The sequence below is a fragment of the Prinia subflava genome, chromosome 9 (genome assembly GCF_021018805.1).
Source record: "Prinia subflava isolate CZ2003 ecotype Zambia chromosome 9, Cam_Psub_1.2, whole genome shotgun sequence".
NCBI classification, from domain to species: Eukaryota; Metazoa; Chordata; class Aves; order Passeriformes; family Cisticolidae; genus Prinia; species Prinia subflava.
This window is the reverse complement of record NC_086255.1, coordinates 12,820,883-12,840,908: the sequence shown is the minus strand read 5'-3', so window position 1 is coordinate 12,840,908 and position 20,026 is coordinate 12,820,883. Positions and strand designations below refer to the sequence as shown.

The window sequence follows — 20,026 nt, the reverse complement described above, 5'->3', positions numbered from 1 at the left end:
CACCGAGCTGTGGCTGCTCTCAGTGCAGCCAGAGGGTGTGAGAGCCAGACCTGCCCCAGGGGCATGGAGCAGCTGCCCACTACAGGACCCAAGGGAGGGCAGCACTGGCAGCACAGGGGAAGGACAGATGGTCCCTGACCCTGCTCTGGACACACAGAGTCATGAAAAAAACACAGCCAGGGGCTTGTTTTTAATCGCTGTTTCCGGGTGGTACATGGATGAGCCAGGCTCTGGGAACATAACTGAAATAAAGTACAAAAATCCCTCCCTGGAGCCAGGGGTGACCAAGCCACAGCTGGGCACAGCCAGACTTTTCCTTTGGTTTGACGCGCCCGGGTGCCCAGCAGGCTCCCCCACCTCTGCCCATCCCCAGGGGTGTCCCCAGAGTGTCCCCAGCTGGCACATGGAGCACCACACCCCTCTCCCCTGGCAGGCTGGGCATCACAGAGACAGGGGCTTCTTTTGGGGGGAAACAGAGGGATGCTGGGGACAAGAGGATGGGAAAGGCACTACAGGCAGGCTGCCCCATGGCAGGGGTGAGGGGGCACAGACTGGTGAGGTGTGATCTGGGAGAGGGTGATATGTTTCAATAGGTCCTATAAAAATAGAGTTATTTAAAATGGCACAGAAACAAATTCCCTGACAAACACACAAAGGGGCGTGAGGGAGGCTGGCATGGGCAGAGACAGGGCACACGCCAAGTGACTGGGGTGACAGTGTCAGCAGGGATGAGAGGGAGGGGACAAGTCAGCCCTCCCCCTGCCCAAGGTGACCCTGGCTGAAGCCAGCACCGCTAATCCCCAGGAGCTAAGAGGATCAGCAGAAACCAGTTCCGGGCGGCCCCAAGGCCAGGACTCAGCACCCACCTGACCCCACATCTCACAGGCACCTCTCACTGTGGGCACTGACACACCCTCACCACAAGACCTCAAGGCTGGGGAGGGGGCAGCGCCGTGGTCTCCCCTGCCCCTTCACAGTGGCAGCAGTTTGCAGAGCTGGGGGAGAGCAGGGCCCCTCCCCCCCAGCCCCACAGCTCCCAAAATCACAGGAGCTGGAGCCCCTTCAGCCCGTCAAGCACGGGGCAAGGGCAGGCAGCATCTCAGATCTCGGTGGCTGTTATCTCCTCAAAGGGCGGGTCAGGTGGGTCACAGGGCTCGGGCAGGGGGTCCTCGCCCTGAAGCCGGAGATGCTGGAGGCGCTGCTCGAGTCGCCGGTTGCGCCGGTACATCTGGATGTAGCTGTATTGCAGCTGCTTCTGGTAGCGGATGACCCGCTCCTTCTCGCCCTGCCACGTGCCACGTTCCTGCTCGAAGGCATCCCGCTGCTCTTGCCCGCGCCGCCGCTCCAAGGCCACCTCCGCACGCAGCCGCTCCAGCTGCCGCCGCAGGCCCGTGCTGCCCCGGGGCTCCTCGCTGGCTGGGGGGCATCCTTCACCAGGTGGGGGACATCCTTCACCGCTGCCTGGTGGGCATCGCCCGCGGGCAGCTTCCCGCAGCCCCACCACCTCCTGCTCGAGCCGGCCGGCCTTGGCACGGAAGAGGTCGGCCTCGCTCTTGCGGCGCTGCAGTTCATTGGCACACACTTCCAGCTCCAGCGCCTTGAGGCGGGCGGCCTCCTGCAGCCCCTGCACCCGCCGCTCGCCCGCCTGCAGCTGCGCCCGCGCCTCCCGCAGCTGAGCCCGCAGCCCCAGCAGCTCGGCGCCCCGCTGCGCCAGCTCCGCCTGTGCTTCCTTCAGCTGCTGCTTCAGCAGAGAGATCTCCCCCGACTTTTGGCACACCTGTGGGGACAGTGGGGTTCAGGTGCTGGCCAGGACCCCCCACCCACAGCCTGCGCCCCCCGACATGCCTGGCGCTGCTGGGTAGCTCACCTCCCACTTGGTCTCCTCCAGCCGGGGTGCTAGCTCAGTGCGCTCCCGCTGGAAGGAGGCACAGCGGCGCTCCAGCAGTTCACGCTCCTGCAGCAGCTGGGTCAAATCCTCCTGCAGCTGCTTCTTCTCCTGCTGCAGCTGCAGAACCTGGAGCTGCAGGACCTGCTGCCCCCGATGTGCTGCATGGGCCGCCTGACGTGCCTGAGCCGCACAGCGCTGCCGCAGCCCCTCCAGCTCCTGCTCACACCGACGATGCTTCTCTTCAAACACCTGGGCCAGGGGATGCACAGGTGCTGGGAGGGCAGCAGGGCACCCTCCCACTTCACCTGCCATCTCAGGGAGATGGCAGCACATCTCCCCCAAAGGGTCAGGAGGAAGGGTCAGGAAGAACATGATGTAGTGGTACACACCTCCTTGTGCTCCGCTATCCTTCTGCATGATGGACCCCCCCATGTTAGCACCCCCAGAGCCTGTAGGGCTCCTCCAGCTCCATTACAAGCAGAGAGAAGCCACAGGTCCCAGGCTCATTCAAAAAAGGGCACCCCAAGATAAGGCACCCCAGTCTGTACAACTGGTGCCATAAGCCATGGCTCCGCCATGGTGCCAAGGCACCCCCATGGACTGCACAGGACCACCCAACTGGTGGGAAAAACCCACATACCCAGACCCACAGGAAAAAGCATCCTCCTGCAAGGGTCTGTAACAGGTCCCTACTCCCAGCCAGGGGTTATGACCACACCTGTCTCCAAGGAGGGAGACAGGTACAGGCCATGCGGCCACCAGGGACATACCTGGCAGATGGCCACCTCGTTTTCATCCAGGCTGTCACGCAGGAGCCGCAGCTCGGCCTCCCTCTCGCGCAGCTTGTCCTCCAGCTCCCGCACCAGCATGGCCTCCTCGCCAGGCAGCGGAGAGCGCCCGCAGGAGCCGCTCTCCGAGGAGGGCCGGCCCCGGCCACTCAGCGAGCCCGTGCTCTTGCTGGAGGATGAGCGCCCGCTGTCCGAGTTGGAGGGGCGGCAGCCCGCCGGAGGGTCGAGGGGGCCATGGGGGGTGGTCGGCAGGGCACCCACCTCTGGGTGCTGGCTGCAGCCCGTGCTGTAGGTGGGCAGGCTGGAGAGGGAGTTGCGCCCCGAGTCCGAGAGGGTGCTGGCACGGCAGCTCAGAGAGACAGGCTTCTCAACACCCAGCAAGTAGGTGAGGCTCACCTGGCTCTCTGAGAGCCCCAGGCGCGTGCCTGGCTGGGCATTCCGAAGCTTGGATACCACTGGCTTGAAGGCCATGGGGCGGATCAGGGTCTTCTCCACATTCTGCCAGGAAAAGAGGGAAGAGTGAGGGGTTGGGGAAGACCCATTAGCCCCAAGAAGGGCTGCCTAGGAATGTTACAGTGGGTGCCCCCAGCACTGATGCCTTCACACCCCAAAGGAGACAAAGGCCAGTCACCACTCACTTCATCATCTTTCCACAGGTGTGCAGGTGAGCTCCCCAAATACCCTTGGCCTGATAGAGGGGACATTTAGAGCATAGTGATTGCCACTTCCCCAGGGACACCAGAAGCGTGGCCATATGACCCCTTTCACACATCTGAGCCAACAGTCCCAGTTTGGCACAGGGTGTAAAGTCAAGACTGCAGCATACCCCCAACCTGCTGCTGCCTCTCTCACCTCTTCCAGCTTGCCAGAGACAGGTACAAGCTTGGGGGGTGGCCCCCGAAGATGATCTCTTGGTGCTTGGTCATCACGGAGATCATCTGAGTCACTACAGGGGCTGGCAGGAGAGGAGGCATCAAGCCAGTCACCACAGAAGCCCCCATTGGCGTAGGAGTGGGTGACACCGGGCACAGACACACGGGGCTCCTCAGGAGTGGCTCGGAGCAGCCCCTCCTGCTTGCAGAAGGAGGCAGTGGAGGGGTCCCCATCACTTGCGCAGTCGTGGCGAGGCCGGGCGGGCAGGAGGCTGCCCACGCTGCCCATGGCGGCAGGGGGTGAGCGGGCGGGGGTGCGGAGCTGCGTGGCCCCCTCAGCAGCGGCCTCGAGGGGCACTGGCAGCGTCTGCACGATGGCCATGGCGGGGGGGCCCCCGGCGGGCAGGGGGGCGTGGGCAGCCTGCAGGCAAGGGAGACAGGGCATCAGAGCCATGGGCAATGACAACAGAGCGCCACCACCCACCCAGGTGAGCATGGGGGCATCCCCAATCTTATAGGTGAAGGTTGTCCCAAAGGCAGAAGGAGATGCTAAAAGAACCAGAACAAAACCAGGATTAGTTGGGGGATAGTGGTACTAGCAACCCCCAACTTGGCATCAGCATGCCAGTGGAGCAGCCTGGGGCTGCCAGGGGCTCTGGGTTGCTGGTGGCACTGTAGGGCAGTGGCGATGCAGTCCTGCCTCATGCCGTGCCCTGGCGTGACCCTGCCACGGGAAGCGTGCCAGGACTGGAGGCGAATCCCGAGAGGCCTGCAGAGAGCTGGCTTACAGGCAGCCTGCCCGCCTGTCTGCCCCATGGGCACCTACCAGTGCCTCCTCATGGAGGGCGGGCGACAGCCCTGCGCAGCAGGGTCAGCCACCTCCTCTGCCCCACAGCCCCTACCTCTCATCAACGACCCCACAGACCCTGCTTTCCACCTCAAACCATCCACAGTGGGGCACAGGGCTCCCTGGAGAGGGCCACCAAGGGGGAAGCTGCCAGGGGGGCACCAGGCTCTTTCCCAGCCCAAACACAGGGACGCTTGTTCCCGCCCCTTCCAGCTGGGGGGGCTCTGCCGTGACTCCCCCTGCCCCAACCCACGCCATACGCCCGCGTGACGGGAGCGGCCCGGATCCATCCCCTGCTGCCTCATCGCATCTCGCACATGGCTGCGGCTGGCACAGGGCGCGGGCGGGGGGGGGGGCGCTGCCCGCACGGTCTCGCCCGCCGAGCTGTCACCTGAAATCAATCCGCCTGCCAGCACCCGGGGAGGGGCGGGCAGGGGAGCGATGCCGGCGAGCCGACCCCCCCGCCACCGTCACCCCCACCGGCACGTGCCGTCCCCGGGCACCGTGACCTCACACCGCGCTCGTGGCACCCTTGGGTGGGCAGGTGGGTGACCCCCCCCCGGCAGCTCCGCTCACCTCGCCAGCCGCTGCCCATCCGTCCGGTCCTCTCAGGCCCCCGCACCGTGAACGCGGCTCTGCCGGCCCCTGAAGCGGGGAGGAGGAAGACGAGGGGGTCAGGGGGCTGAATGGCAGCAGGGGTCCCTCGTGCTCCCCCCTCCCCTCCAAGTCCCCTAGCCGGCAGGGCCAAGGCAGGTGGTGCCAGCGTGGCACTGGGGGTGGCAGGGGAGCCCGGCGGCGGGTGCGCTGCTCCTGGCACCCAGGGTGGGCTGCGGTCACGCCAGGAAGTGTGGTGGGGACAAGAGCCCGCCCTTGGGGACCTGCTGCTGCCAGAGGAAAAGGAATCAGGGAACAGGAACACCAGAGGGACATCTAACGGCCCCTCAGCCCAGCCAGGCAAGGTACAGTACCCCACCCCAGCGAAACTCCCCCAGGACGTGCAGGTCAAGGGGACGGAGAGCCCTGGGGACAGCGTGTCCCTGCACAGCCTGGAGGGGACACGGTCACTGCTGGGGTTCCGCCAGGCAGGCCGTGGGAACAGACTCTATCTTCTCCCTCCCCCCAGCCCCCCGGCCTGCCGAGAGGGTCCCACCGCCACCCGCGGAGGGAGAGAGTGCCCAGGCCGGCCTCCAGCCACCCAGTAAAACCAGTCACCAACTGGGGTGGCGTCACCTCCACCCACCCAGCAGGAACACAGCGCTGCCGGATCCCACTGTTCCGACCCCGAAATGGCAAGGGAACACTCGGTCCCTGCTCGGCCAGACCCCCACCCTCAGCTGCTGGGGGGATTCCAGGCCCCCGGGGATCCCCGTGCCTCGACGGCATCTCAGGGCCATCGCAGGGCAGGGGGAATCAGGGTCGGCCCCCGTCCCTCTCCACATACCCCGCACTCGTGGGACGGACACCATCCCTGCCCGGCTATGCCCCTCTCCAGGCCCCCGGCATCCCGAGGTTCCCTCGATGATGTTGCCCCCCTTGCCCGCCCAAAGCGCCCCCCCGCCCTCCCGCCCACTTCCCGCTGCCCCACTGAGCCCCAGAGCGCCGAGCCCGTCCCACGGTGCTCCCACCCATCCCAACCCCACAGCACCCTGAATGGCGCCCGGGGGCCCCACTGCCCTACAGCTCCCCCACACTGCCCTAAACCAACCCCAAAGTTCCCCGTGACACCCCTAAAATGCTTCACGGCTCTCCTGGGCCTCTGCTGCACCACACCGCCCCTAAAACGCTCCTAAACCACCCCCCAAAGTGCTCCAAAACATCTCCAAAGTGCCCCACGGCGTGCCTGGGCCTGCACTGACCCATAGCTCGCCCGTGAAGCACCCCTAAAGTGCCCCGCGACCCCCTCAACCACCCCATTGTGCCCCTGAGCCTCTGTATTGGCAGGACGGTCCCGAAGTGCCCCTGAAACATCCCCAAAGCACCGCACGGAGCTCCAGGGCCGCCGCTGCCCCCCCAGCCCCCGGACCCCCCCAAATCGGCCCCGAGGGGCCCGGCCCCACAACACTCCAAGCACCAGCAGCTCCCCCCGGAGCACCCTGCCACCCAACTCCCCGGCGCGCCCCCGCATCCCGCCGGCCCCGCGGGACCCCCGGGCGCCCCGGGCCCGGCCCCCGCACTCACCGCGGCCCCGCCGCCGCCTCCCGCGCCGCGCCGCGCCCGGCCCCGCCCCGCCCCCGCCCCCTCACGGCCACGCCCCCGCGGTTCCGCCCCCGCGGGAGGCCACGCCCCCCGCGGGCAGGGGCCGGGACCCGGGGCACGGGGGGGTGCGTGGGGCACCCCTGCCCGGTACATTCCCAGTCATGTCCGTTCCGGGGGATTCCCGGAGCTCATCCCCTTCTCTCCCCCAGCCAAGACCCCCGTCTCAGGGCTCTGCACGTCCAAAGTATCCCCAGACTTCTGGGGTGAAAAACCCTCTCGATTATGCCCCCTCTGTATTCTTTGGTGAGCCCAGCACTCTGCTAGGGGGCCTGGAGGACTCTGCCCAGCTTGACATCACATGGTCCCTCCCCATGACTTGTTACAGCTATTGCCACCCTTCAGCCTTTCGTGGAGACCCAAACTGGAGGCAAAAAGAAGATAAAATAAACCCTTAAGGAACCACCTGGCCCCTGGGTCTGAGATCAGTCAAGATACTCTCATAGGCTCAGCTTCTTCACCCGCTCTGGGGCCCATGGAGGGATAGGTGGGAGATGGGGCCCTGGGCTATCGCACTGCCTTACTTCCACTCTAGAGCCCCATGACAGCACCTCACCTGACCTAGACTAGGTCAAATGGAAGCCAGTGAGATGAAAGGGCTGAGGCAGGGAACCCATAGCCCCCACCCACACTCCCCTATGAACCCTGACCCAGCTCCACTCCCCCCTGCCTTACCTCTGCTTCCCCAGGACAGTCCTCTGCCACCATCCCCATCCTGCCTGTGGATGCTCACGCCTGCATTGACAGCACCCAAAGGTGCTCTCCAGGCGAGCTGGTGCACCCCGGAAACCTGGGGCTGGGTGTGTGCCACCCACCTGCTCTGGGCCCTCATTATGGCTCAGGTTAAAACTATTCCCAGCACGGATGTTGGTAATAATCCAGTGTGCCAGGGCTGGGGCAAGATGCTCAATGCAGCAGGGACATCATCAGGGGGCCACCTCCTCCCTGGCCAGGGTACCCTCCCCAGACCCAGGGTATTCCAGTCACTGAGACAGAAAATGCACTCATATTTATGCTTTAATTAAACTAGAAAGAGGAAAATAATCAAAGGGGTTAGACGAAGATCCAGCCATGGACACTCCCTACCATGGCAAGGACTAGGCATGTCACAGTATTTGCTGCCCACAGCCCTGAGGACAGACCCTCCAAACCCAGCAGAGCAAGGCAGGACTGTTCCCCACATGGTTTTATTGCTGGTGATGCCCCCCAGAGAAAGGGGCTTGGGAGACCCTGAGCAAAGTGGGGCAGGTCAGGCGCCAGCCGAGCAGCTAGAACTGACAAGTTCCATGTAACACCTGCTCCCACCCTGGAGCATGAGCCATCCACAGTGTCCCATACTTTCCTTCACCATCTTTCCCTTGCTGGCTCCATTCCACACAGGATTGAGCCCACAGACCTCATTTATGACAGGGGGGTTTCTACTACATGTCCCTCTGCACAATTGCACCCCACAATCCCTCCCACTTAGTGACAGCTCATGATTTCAGCTCCATTTTAGACACAGTTTAACGACCTGCCCCAGGTCCAGGTTTACCCAAGTCCCAGACCTGCAGACCATCCCCACTGTCATCCAGCTTACTCTGCCTCCACTCCCCCCATGCTCCCCACACTCAGCACCAAAACAGAGCAGCCAGTGTTTGTCAAAGCACCTTCCCCACCACTCCTCACTAGGATGAGACCACTCCTCCTCTCATGGTGGTCCCCCATCTCAGAGACACTGTGCTGGTGGTCAAGAGGTTTGTTCATGCAGGAGAAAGGGCCACAGAGGTGCATGGCAGATGCTCTCAGGGAAGAGGAGCTGGCATATTCCAGCCTTGGGCTGCCAGAACTGGTCTCTGTTCCTCCAGACGAACTGTGGAAGAGACCTGCTGGGCTCATGGCTTCTTGGAGGCTCCTGAGCCTCCCTCCACGGTTTTGTTGGCTACAGTCTCCTTCTCCTCTTTCACTTTCTTCAGCCTGACCTTGCTTTTGGAAGATGAGAAGGAGAGCGAGGCCTTGCTGAACTCCAGTGGGAAGATACCCACGTCCCCGTCAAAGCGATTCTTGGACACCTGCAGATAGCGCTTCCCTGGCCCTGTCACCAGCTTGCGGTCCTGCAGGATGAGGACGTTGTCAGCCTCCTGGCTAGCCTGGGGAGAGAAAAACATCTCCAGGAGGGTGCCAGGAATGCTGCCAGAGTGACAGGCCTCAGAGATGCTCACAAACACTTGCCCAGCTTCTTTAAACCCTTTCACAGGGCACCCAAGGCCACAGCAACTCCAGCATTTCCCTAACAGCAACCTCTTCTGCTCCCCTGGAATATCCAGTGACCCACCAGACACAACCTGTGCCACAGCCCACCCTGGGGAAATGGGCTCAAGGGAGGGTTGTGCACAGAGAGCACCTCCTGCCCACTACTGCAGGGTTGGTCAGCATCACAGAAGAGACCAGCACACTCAGAGAGCCCATCCCCACACCCTCCCTCTTTAATTATCTCATACTACATTCCACTCACAGCCAGTATTAATTAACTGCACCTAAAGCCCCAACAGAGCTTTAGCTGACCATGGGTATGCTCTCTGGAGCATCAGGACTCTGGGAGACATCCCACACCCTTTAAGTCCCCAGTGGTGATCCAGGGTGCTGATGGCAGCTGAGGATGACACGTACTTCCCTTCCTGTGAATACACTGTGCCCAGGGGACAGGAAGGCCACCCTGACCCAGCTCACCTTGGCAGAGCCAAAGATGGAGGCTGTCTGTAGCTCCTTCTCATCATCCTCCTTGCGAGGATGGATGATCAGGGTGATGTGGCACGTGTTGTCCGTGGCAAACTTGCGGAAGGCACCAACAATGTAGTCCTGGGCAGCGAGCCTGCCACAGCAGCAAAAACAGGGTCAGGGGCTGGCATTGTTCAGTGGCAGGGGCCAGCGAGGTGCTGATCCTCACAGCAGAAACCACCCAGGAACGTGAGGAAAACAAACCCACACGGGAAGAGGGATGTGGTATGGCAGGGATGGCTGGTAATCTGCTCACCCCTTCCCACCTCTTCCTCCCCAGGGCACTGGTTGCCCTTTAATGAAACAGGGTGGCCACACAGGAGTAAAGACAACACCCTGTGTGGGTCCCCAACCCACGTAACACCTGACAGGGACAGCTCCAGCTGTGAGGGAAGCAAAGAAAGGAAGGGTCAGACTGGAGAAGGGCTACCTGTCCATAGAGAGCTGCTCGTGTCCCATCATGAACTGGAGATTGTCGACGACCACGTGGGTGATGTCATACATGTAGACTGCGTGCTGCATGGTGTCAATCACTGTCCTAAGCAGGAGAGACCAGGATCAGCCCCAGCGATTAGAGGAGGAAGGAATAGGAATGCTGACCCAGGTAAAGGGATGCAGAGAAAGAGCTGGAAGGTACCAGGCTGGGTCCTGGTGGGACCTAGGAACATCTCACCTCTGCATCTCTCCCACTTCATAGCAGCTGCAGCCCAATCCCCCAAGTAAAGGTACTTGGGATCAGAAGGACACCCAGCTGCTGCCTACACAGACCCTGCCTACTGTTCTGCAATGCCCCACGGGGATCCTCAGGGCATATAGGGATGCATGCAGGTGCCACAGTGCCTGATGAATAAAAGGAGTTGGAGGTGCCTGTCCTCCCTCTTCAGCAAACAACAGCATTGCAGGTAAGCAGGGTGTGAGGGGACATGTCCTGCCATGGGCACAGGCTGGCTTCAGAGCAGCCACCTAGCCCAGGGTGAAGTCCCCTCCTTCACCCCCACCCCAGAGAGAGGCTGTGAGAGTTCCCACGGAAGGAGGAACACAGGTGGTTGGCCACACAGTCCCCACACTCCAACCCTGGGACTTGAACAGTCCCAATGTGCCTCCTGCCAGCCCCAAATCTGTGACTCACTGCGGGGGAAGAGCCCCAGCTCGGGAAGGGAAGGGAAGGGAAGGGAAGGGAAGGTGCGGGAAGGGAAGGGAAGGGAAGGGAAGGTGCGGGAAGGGAAGGGAAGGGAAGGTGCGGGAAGGTGCGGGAAGGTGCGGGAAGGGAAGGGAAGGGAAGGGAAGGGAAGGGAAGGGAAGGGAAGGGAAGGGAAGGGAAGGGAAGGGAAGGGAAGGGAAGGTGCGGGAAGGGAAGGGAAGGGAAGGGAAGGTGCGGGAAGGGAAGGTGCGGGAAGGTGCGGGAAGGTGCGGGAAGGGAAGGGAAGGGAAGGGAAGGGAAGGGAAGGGAAGGGAAGGGAAGGGAAGGGAAGGGAAGGGAAGGGAAGGGAAGGGAAGGGAAGGGAAGGGAAGGGAAGGGAAGGGAAGGGAAGGGAAGGGAAGGGAAGGGAAGGGAAGGGAAGGGAAGGGAAGGGAAGGGAAGGGAAGGTGCGGGAAGGGAAGGGAAGGGAAGGTGCGGGAAGGGAAGGGAAGGGAAGGTGCGGGAAGGTGCGGGAAGGGAAGGTGCGGGAAGGGAAGGGAAGGTGCGGGAAGGGAAGGGAAGGTGCGGGAAGGTGCGGGAAGGGAAGGTGCGGGAAGGGAAGGGAAGGGAAGGGAAGGGAAGGGAAGGGAAGGGAAGGGAAGGGAAGGGAAGGGAAGGGAAGGGAAGGGAAGGGAAGGGAAGGGAAGGGAAGGGAAGGGAAGGGAAGGGAAGGGAAGGGAAGGGAAGGGAAGGGAAGGGAAGGGAAGGGAAGGGAAGGGAAGGGAAGGGCAAGCATTGGACTGGATTGCAATAGATTGCAGTCAGAACCAGTCGGAACCGGTCAGAACCGGTTTGAACCGGTCGGAACCGGTCGGAACCGGTTTGAACCGGTTTAAACCGGTCGGAACCGGTTTGAACCGGTTTAAACCGGTCGGAACCGGTCGGAACCAGTCGGAACCGGTCGGAACCGGTCTGAACCGGTTTGAACCGGTCGGAACCGGTCGGAACCGGTCTGAACCGGTCGGAACCGGTTTGAACCGGTCGGAACCGGTCGGAACCGGTCGGAACCGGTTTGAACCAGTCGGAACCGGTCGGAACCGGTCTGAACCGGTCTGAACCGGTTTGAACCGGTCGGAACCGGCCTGAACCGGTCAAAACCGGTCGGAACCGGTCAGAACCGGTCAGAGCCGGTTTGAACCGGTCTGAACCGGTCGGAACCGGTCGGAACCGGTTTGAACCGGTCAGAACCGGTTTGAACCGGTCGGAACCGGTCTGAACCGGTCTGAACCGGTCGGAACCGGTCTGAACCGGTTTGAACCGGTCGGAACCGGTCGGAACCGGTCCGAACCGGTCGGAACCGGTCGGAACCGGTCGGAACCGGTCTGAACCGGTCTGAACCGGTCGGAACCAGTTTGAACCGGTCGGAACCGGTCGGAACCAGTCTGAACCGGTCGGAACCGGTCGGAACCGGTATGAACCGGTCGGAACCGGTATGAACCGGTCGGAACCGGTATGAACCAGTCGGAACCGGTCGGAACCGGTTTGAACCGGTCGGAACCGGTTTGAACCGGTCGGAACCGGTCGGAACCGGTCGGAACCGGTCTGAACCGGTTTGAACCGGTCGGAACCGGCTTGAACCGGTCGGAACCGGTCGGAACCGGTCGGAACCGGTCAGAACCGGTCGGAACCGGTCTGAACCGGTCGGAACCGGTTTGAACCGGTCGGAACCGGTCGGAACCGGTTTGAACCGGTCGGAACCGGTTTGAACCGGTCAGAACCAGTCAGAACCGGTCGGAACCGGTTTGAGCCGGCCTGAACCGGTCGGAACAGGTCGGAACCGGTCTGAACTGGTTTGAACCGGTCTGAACCGGTTTGAACCGGTCGGAACCGGTCGGAACCGGTCGGAACCGGTCGGAACCGGTCGGAACCGATTTGAACCGGTCAGAACCGGTCGGAACCGGTTTGAACCGGTCGGAACCGGTTTGAACCGGTCGGAACCGGTCGGAACCGGTTTGAACCGGTCAGAACCGGTCGGAACCGGTCTGAACCGGTCGGAACCGGTAAGAACCGGTTTGAACCGGTCGGAACCGGTTTGAACCGGTCGGAACCGGTCGGAACCGGTTTGAACCGGTCGGAACCGGTCTGAACCGGTCGGAACCGGCTTGAACCGGTCGGAACCTGTCGGAACCGGTCGGAACCGGTCGGAACCGGTTTGAACCGGTCGGAACCGGTCTGAACCGGTCGGAACCGGTCGGAACCGGTCGGAACCGGTCTGAACCGGTCGGAACCGGTCTGAACCGGTCGGAACCGGTCGGAACCGGTCGTAACCGGTTTGAACCGGTCTGAACCGGTCGGAACCGGTTTGAACCGGTCAGAACCGGTTGGAACCGGTCGGAACCGGTCGGAACCGGTTTGAACCGGTCGGAACCGGTCGGAACCGGTTTGAACCGGTCGGAACCGGTCGGAACCGTCTTGAACCGGTCGGAACCGGTTTGAACCGGTCGGAACCGGTTTGAACCGGTGTGAACCGGTCGGAACCGGTCGGAACCGGTCGGAACCGGTTTGAACCGGTCGGAACCGGTCGGAACCGGTCTGAACCGGTCGGAACCGGTCTGAACCGGTTTGAACCGGTCGGAACCGGTTTGAACCGGTCTGAACCGGTCGGAACCGGTTTGAACCGGTCGGAACCGGTCAGAACCGGTCTGAACCGGTTTGAACCGGTCGGAACCGGTCGGAACCGGTGGGAACCGGTCGGAACCGGTCAGAACCGGTCAGAACCGGTCGGAACCGGTCGGAACCGGTCGGAACCGGTCTGAACCGGTTTGAACCGGTCGGAACCGGCTTGAACCGGTCGGAACCGGTCAGAACCGGTCGGAACCGGTCAGAACCGGTCGGAACCGGTCGGAACCGGTCGGAACCGGTCGGAACCGGTCGGAACCGATTTGAACCGGTCAGAACCGGTTTGAACCGGTCGGAACCGGTCGGAACCGGTTTGAAGCGGTCGGAACCGGTCGGAACCGGTCTGAACCGGTCGGAACCGGTCGGAACCGGTTTGAACCGGTCGGAACCGGTTTGAACCGGTCGGAACCGGTCGGAACCGGTCGGAACCGGTCAGAACCGGTTTGAACCGGTCGGAACCGGTCGGAACCGGTCTGAACCGGTCGGAACCGGTCGGAACCGGTCGGAACCGGTCGGAACCGGTCTGAACCGGTCTGAACCGGTTTGAACCGGTCGGAACCGGCTTGAACCGGTCGGAACCTGTCGGAACCGGTCGGAACCGGTCGGAACCGGTTTGAACCGGTCGGAACCGGCTTGAACCGGTCGGAACCTGTCGGAACCGGTCGGAACCGGTCGGAACCGGTCGGAACCGGTCGGAACCGGTCGGAACCGGTCGGAACCGGTCTGAACCGGTCGGAACCGGTCGTAACCGGTTTGAACCGGTCTGAACCGGTCGGAACCGGTTTGAACCGGTCAGAACCGGTTGGAACCGGTCGGAACCGGTCGGAACCGGTTTGAACCGGTCGGAACCGGTCGGAACCGGTTTGAACCGGTCGGAACCGGTTTGAACCGGTCTGAACCGGTCGGAACCGGTTTGAACCGGTCGGAACCGGTCTGAACCGGTTTGAACCGGTCGGAACCGGTCGGAACCGGTGGGAACCGGTCGGAACCGGTCAGAACCGGTCAGAACCGGTTGGAACCGGTCGGAACCGGTCGGAACCGGTCGGAACCGGTTTGAACCGGTCGGAACCGGTCGGAACCGGTTTGAACCGGTCGGAACCAGTTTGAACCGGTCAGAACCAGTCAGAACCGGTTGGAACCGGTTTGAGCCGGTCAAAACCGGTCGGAACAGGTCGGAACCGGTCTGAACTGGTTTGAACCGGTCGGAACCGGCTTGAACCGGTCGGAACCGGTCGGAACCGGTCGGAACCGGTCGGAACCGGTCGGAACCGGTCGGAACCGGTTTGAACCGGTCGGAACCGATTTGAACCGGTCAGAACCGGTTTGAACCGGTCGGAACCGGTCGGAACCGGTTTGAACCGGTCGGAACCGGTTTGAACCGGTCGGAACCGGTCGGAACCGGTCGGAACCGGTTTGAACCGGTCGGAACCGGTCGGAACCGGTTTGAACCGGTCTGAACCGGTCGGAACCGGTTTGAACCGGTAAGAACCGGTTTGAACCGGTCGGAACCGGTCGGAACCGGTCGGAACCGGTTTGAACCGGTCAGAACCGGTCGGAACCGGTCTGAACCGGTCGGAACCGGTCGGAACCGGTTTGAACCGGTCGGAACCGGTTTGAACCGGTTTGAACCGGTCAGAACCGGTTTGAACCGGTCGGAACCGGTCGGAACCGGTCGGAACCGGTCGGAACCGGTCGGAACCGGTCTGAACCGGTCGGAACCGGTCGGAACCGGTCTGAACCGGTCGGAACCGGTCTGAACCGGTCGGAACCGGTCGGAACCGGCTTGAACCGGTCGGAACCGGTCGGAACCGGTCTGAACCGGTCGGAACCGGTCGGAACCGGTCGGAACCGGTCGGAACCGGTCGGAACCGGTCTGAACCGGTCGGAACCGGTCGGAACCGGTCGGAACCGGTCGGAACCGGTCGGAACCGGTCGGAACCGGTTGGAACCGGTCGGAACCGGTCGGAACCGGTTTGAACCGGTCAGAACCGGTTGGAACCGGTCGGAACCGGTCGGAACCGGTTTGAACCGGTCGGAACCGGTCGGAACCGGTTTGAACCGGTCGGAACCGGTTTGAACCGGTGTGAACCGGTCGGAACCGGTCGGAACCGGTCGGAACCGGTCGGAACCGGTCGGAACCGGTCTGAACCGGTCGGAACCGGTCGGAACCGGTCGGAACCGGTTTGAACCGGTCGGAACCGGTCTGAACCGGTCTGAACCGGTTTGAACCGGTCGGAACCGGTTTGAACCGGTCTGAACCGGTCGGAACCGGTTTGAACCGGTCGGAACCGGTCAGAACCGGTCTGAACCGGTCTGAACCGGTCGGAACCGGTGGGAACCGGTCGGAACCGGTCGGAACCGGTCGGAACCGGTTGGAACCGGTCGGAACCGGTCGGAACCGGTCGGAACCAGTCTGAACCGGTCTGAACCGGTCGGAACCGGTCGGAACCGGTCGGAACCTGTTTGAACCGGTCGGAACCGGTTTGAACCGGTCAGAACCGGTTTGAACCGGTCGGAACCGGTTTGAACAGGTCGGAACCGGTCGGGACCGGTCTGAACCGGTGTGAACCGGTGTGAACCGGTCGGAACCGGTCGGAACCGGTCAGAACCGGTCAGAACCGGTCAGAACCGGTCTGAACCGGTCGAAACCGGTCGAAACCGGTCGGAACCGGTCGGAACCGGTCTGAACCGGTCTGAACCGGTTTAAACCGGTCAGAACCTGTTTGAACCGGTCGGAACCGGTATGAACCGGTCTGGACCGGTTTGAACCGGTCGGAACCGGTTTGAACCGGTCGGAACCGTTTTGAACCGGTCGGAACCTGTTTGAACCGGTCGGAACCGGTCGGAACCGGTTTGAACCGGTCTGAACGGTGTCAATCACTGTCCTAAGCAGGAGAGTCCAGGATCAGCCCCAGTGATTAGAGGAGGAAGGAATAGGAATGCTGACCCAGGTAAAGGGATGCAGAGAAAGAGCTGGAAGGTACCAGGCTGGGTCCTGGTGGGACCTAGGAACATCTCACCTCTGCATCTCTCCCACTTCATAGCAGCTGCAGCCCAATCCCCCAAGTAAAGGTACTTGGGATCAGAAGGACACCCAGCTGCTGCCTACACAGACCCTGCCTACTGTTCTGCAATGCCCCACGGGGATCCTCAGGGCATATAGGGATGGATGCAGGTGCCACAGTGCCTGATGAATAAAAGGAGTTGGAGGTGCCTGTCCTCCCTCTTCAGCAAACAACAGCATTGCAGGTAAGCAGGGTGTGAGGGGACATGTCCTGCCATGGGCACAGGCTGGCTTCAGAGCAGCCACCTAGCCCAGGGTGAAGTCCCCTCCTTCACCCTCACCCCAGAGAGAGGCTGTGAGAGTTCCCACGGAAGGAGGAACACAGGTGGTTGGCCACACAGTCCCCACACTCCAACCCTGGGACTTGAACAGTCCCAATGTGCCTCCTGCCAGCCCCAAATCTGTGACTCACTGCGGGGGAAGAGCCCCAGCTCCCCAAGGCCCTGCAGCACATGCCATGAGGGGTAAATGCCACTGGGAATGGAGGTGCAGGACCATACTTGATGTTCTGCTGGCCATGGAAGGTCATGAAGTAGAGTGGGAGCTCCTCGAAGCGATCAGCCCACTCATCGTACAGTTCCAGCTGGTCCTCCAGGCGCCGGCCAGCAAACTGCGTCAGCATGATTTTGGCCAGGCGGACGTTGTTGATTTCAAAGCTGCCCCACAGCGTGGACACGCCCTGCATGCACAGGTCCAGTGCATACTCGCTGATAAACGTGGTCTTCCCACTGCCCGTTGGGCCTGGTACAAGGACAACAACAGGAGAATTATCTGGGGGAGATGATCTGACCCACCCTGACCCATCCAGTGTTGGGGGCTGTTTAGAGGTGCAAGCACCAGGAAGTGCAGTAAGAGAAGTCTGTCTGTGGCACTCACACCATAAACAAACTTCTTGTGCCACACTACACAGCTGGGTGGTTGGGCACGGCCTCCCACAGCTTATGCATCCCCACAGGTCCCTGTGAAGGGCTGGGCAGCCAGTGGGGTGAACACAGGGAGGGCTCAGGGTGGCAGGCAGGAGCAGGGGTAAGGAACAGCCCAGGAGTTCCTACACTGCCCCAGGCAGGGAGCCCTTCACCACATTGGCATGCACGGTCCCACGGAACTGAGGAATGCACTCCAGCCTCTCACACACCCACAAGACAGGCTCAGAGAAAGCCTTGAGCAGAAAGAGTCCTGCAAGGCTCATGAAGCACCACCCCCAGGATGGTGAAGCCACCAAAGACCCCTGTGCTCGCCCTGTCCAGTCATTGTGCCCATTACCTGTGAAGATGGTGAGCTCCCCTCTGCGGTGCCCTTTGAGGAGCTTGTTGAGCTCGGGGAAACGTGCCCACTTGACGCCAGATACCTGCTCGGTGTTCACCAGCTCCCCGAACACCTCCTCACGCAGCTGCCGGAAGGAGACGATGGATTTGTGGCTGGCAAGCAGAGCAGAACGCAAGATTTTGGTGACGTTCAGGCCCTGGTTCAGAGCTTCCAAGGGCCGGGGCTGCAGGTTGCCAGGGCGCACCAGAGAGCAGCGCTTGAGGCTCAGCTTGCGAGCAAAGAGCTTGGCAGCTTCCCAGGAGCGCAAGTCCTCGCCAAGCCACAGCGTGATGCGCTTGAACTGCTCCAGGTAGGGGAGAAGGGTGGGAGGCAGGCAGCTGGTCCCCCGCGGCAGGGCCAGGCTGGCCACTCCTGCAGCTTGGTGCAGGGCCAGGGCATCCAGCTCCCACCCAGTTAAGACCAGCTCTGTGTCTCGGCGGCCAATCAGGGGCAACCCAAAAAGATTGCGATAGGAATCGAGGCGGGGTAGAGTCTCTTCCACGTAAGTTATCGTGTCCCCGTTTTTCTCCACCCTCACGAGCTTCAGGCCCTTCAGGGTCGCATCTTGAGGGCTGAACCAGGGGAAGACGAGAGACCTGGCAGTCCTCAGATAACGCACACCAAAGCGTTTCAAGGTGGCATTTGTCACCTGGGAGATACCAAACAAAGCCTTGGTCTCCCTGGTCTCCTTCTCATCCAGCAGCTCCCAGAGCGGCAGAGCCCGTTCCCAGATGCAGCGGGCATCCTCGCGAGCCTGTCGCATTTCCTCCTCCATCTCCTCCGACTTGGCAGGGGGAATGGGGGAAATGCCGCGGAGCCGCATCTCCACGTTAGCCTGAAAGTCCTGCCAGGTGCCCTCGGCCAGGGTGGCTGTACACAGGAAGCTGCCCGTGGTCTTGTCAATGAAAAGCGTGAACGGGGAATTGGCGGACAGCGGCTGGTCCCCGCGGTCGCCGAGGAAGGGGCTGGGGGTGTGCAGGCAGCTGTACCCATCGTGGAAGGGGATGTCCTGCGCTCGCAGGTACTGCCGGATCTCGGTGACGGAGACGGAGGGCGCGGGCCCGTCGGGGGAGGGCAGCACGTCCTTCTTGTAGCGCCGCTGGCCGAGGCGACCCGGCGTCCCGGGGCTCAGCGAAGCTCCCTTGTTCCTGGCCCCCCCGCACAGCAGTGGCAGGAGGCGGCTGGCGGCTCTGCCGGGCCGCAGGGGCACCAGTGCCATCCTGACCGCCCTGGCACCCGCCCGCCCCGCCGCCGCTCCGCATGGGCGCCCGCCCCGCGGCCCCCGGCCCCGCAGAGCCGCTCAGGGCGCAGCCCCCACGTGGGTCCGCACGGACACCGCCATGGCTGGTCCCGCTCCCGGCGCGTCACTTCCCGCCGCGGTCGGGGCTGCCCCGGCCCGCCCCTCCCGCCGTTCCGGCTCCGGGTGAGCGCGGAGCCATGACGGGCCGCGGGTCGCCCAGCCGGTTCCTGACCGCCGTGCTGCACAACGGCGTGGGCCGCTACGTGCGGCAGCTCCAGCGCCTGCAGCTCCTCTTCAGCCCCACCGCGGCCGACGCCCGCGGCGCCAGGTACCGCCGGAGGCACCGGCCGACTGCCGGGGATGGGGCGGGGGGAGCCCGGTGACCCTTAACTGGCCCGACGGGTCTACCCCTGGGGCTGTCAGCGTGGGGAAGGGACAGAGCTGCTGCCCCTGATCACCCGGCTGCGGCTGCGGGACCCCCAACCTCCTGCGAGACGGGGCAGGAGCTGGAAGGCGGCAGCGGGGCCATCACCCCAAATTCTGCGCCGTGACCCCTCCCGTGGGTGACCCTAGTCCGGCGGCTGTGGCGATTCGTCCCTTCTCTGGCCCGGCTGCGGCTGAGGGTCCCCTCTGGCCTGCAGGCAGTTCGTGGAGGAGGCGGCACAGGACTTCGCCCGGCAGCACCCCGATGTCGTCCTCTATGTGAACCCCCGCCCGGGCCCGGGCCCGGCCCCGGTGCTGCGGGCCGAGTACTGTGAGTGCTGGGGGTTTGGGGAGGGGATGGGGACGGGGGTCTCCCTGCCCTGCCCCGGCTCTGTGCTATCTCTGCCGGCGCAGACGGTGCCGGGACAGCTGCTGTGGGATAGGGGAGCCGCAGCTGCCCCCCGGAGGCTGCCGAGTCGGGGATGCCGGCCTGACCCCCTCGCTCTGCTGCAGTGAACGGGACGGTGCGGGAGGAGCTCATTGCCAGCAGGACGAGTGAGGAGATCGTGCAGCTGGCCACCAAGCTGGCCAACCAGTCCGGCCTGGACATCATCCGCATCCGCAAGCCCTTCCACACTGACAACCCCAGTGTCCAGGGCCAGTGGCACCCCCTCACCAACAAACCTTCCATCCTCACCGTCCAGGGTCCACGCCTGCAGCCCAAATAAAGCCTCCTCCACCCCCACGTCTCTGCATCCATTTCTCTCCAGCCTTTAGAGGGACACTGCTA

General features: G+C 62.9%; 3 protein-coding genes across 3 annotated transcripts; 1 reads left to right on the top strand and 2 right to left on the bottom strand.

Annotated features, from left to right (window-relative positions):
- Window positions 1-44: 44 nt before the first annotated feature.
- Window positions 45-6,633, bottom strand: LZTS2 (leucine zipper tumor suppressor 2). The gene is made up of 6 exons (XM_063405441.1): window positions 6,574-6,633; window positions 4,972-5,040; window positions 3,529-3,969; window positions 2,659-3,174; window positions 1,868-2,137; window positions 45-1,777 (listed from the first exon to the last, which is right to left on the bottom strand). Exons 3-6 carry the CDS (start codon window positions 3,928-3,930, stop codon window positions 1,100-1,102), a joined length of 1,866 nt encoding a protein of 621 aa, XP_063261511.1. The 5' UTR covers window positions 3,931-3,969; window positions 4,972-5,040; window positions 6,574-6,633; the 3' UTR covers window positions 45-1,099.
- A 997-nt stretch (window positions 6,634-7,630) lies between these two features.
- Window positions 7,631-18,796, bottom strand: TWNK (twinkle mtDNA helicase). Its single transcript, XM_063405434.1, has 5 exons — window positions 17,532-18,796; window positions 16,769-17,009; window positions 9,836-9,943; window positions 9,358-9,499; window positions 7,631-8,777 (listed from the first exon to the last, which is right to left on the bottom strand). Exons 1-5 carry the CDS (start codon window positions 18,790-18,792, stop codon window positions 8,523-8,525), a joined length of 2,007 nt encoding a protein of 668 aa, XP_063261504.1. The 5' UTR covers window positions 18,793-18,796; the 3' UTR covers window positions 7,631-8,522.
- Window positions 18,797-18,822: 26 nt separating this feature from the next.
- On the top strand, window positions 18,823-19,981 carry MRPL43 (mitochondrial ribosomal protein L43). Its single transcript, XM_063405435.1, has 3 exons — window positions 18,823-19,141; window positions 19,455-19,567; window positions 19,750-19,981. The coding sequence occupies exons 1-3, from the start codon at window positions 18,834-18,836 to the stop codon at window positions 19,962-19,964; spliced, it is 636 nt and encodes a 211-aa protein (XP_063261505.1). The 5' UTR covers window positions 18,823-18,833; the 3' UTR covers window positions 19,965-19,981.
- The last annotated feature ends 45 nt before the right edge of the window (window positions 19,982-20,026 follow it).

Excerpts from the sequence above, each read along its gene's own strand:
- LZTS2 (XM_063405441.1), bottom strand. The coding sequence starts at position 3,930 with ATGGCCATCGTGCAGACGCTGCCAGTGCCCCTCGAGGCCGCTGCTGAG. Across the intron at positions 2,138-2,658 it reads ACGAGGTGGCCATCTGCCAG|GTGTTTGAAGAGAAGCATCG; the intron begins GTATGTCCCTGG and ends CCCCTGGCCCAG. Across the intron at positions 1,778-1,867 it reads TGGAGGAGACCAAGTGGGAG|GTGTGCCAAAAGTCGGGGGA; the intron begins GTGAGCTACCCA and ends CTGTCCCCACAG.
- TWNK (XM_063405434.1), bottom strand. The coding sequence starts at position 18,792 with ATGGCACTGGTGCCCCTGCGGCCCGGCAGAGCCGCCAGCCGCCTCCTG. Across the intron at positions 17,010-17,531 it reads GGAGCTCACCATCTTCACAG|GCCCAACGGGCAGTGGGAAG; the intron begins GTAATGGGCACA and ends TCCTTGTACCAG. Across the intron at positions 8,778-9,357 it reads CCATCTTTGGCTCTGCCAAG|GCTAGCCAGGAGGCTGACAA; the intron begins GTGAGCTGGGTC and ends TTCTCTCCCCAG.
- MRPL43 (XM_063405435.1), top strand. The coding sequence starts at position 18,834 with ATGGGCGCCCGCCCCGCGGCCCCCGGCCCCGCAGAGCCGCTCAGGGCG. Across the intron at positions 19,142-19,454 it reads GCCGACGCCCGCGGCGCCAG|GCAGTTCGTGGAGGAGGCGG; the intron begins GTACCGCCGGAG and ends TCTGGCCTGCAG. Across the intron at positions 19,568-19,749 it reads GGTGCTGCGGGCCGAGTACT|TGAACGGGACGGTGCGGGAG; the intron begins GTGAGTGCTGGG and ends GCTCTGCTGCAG.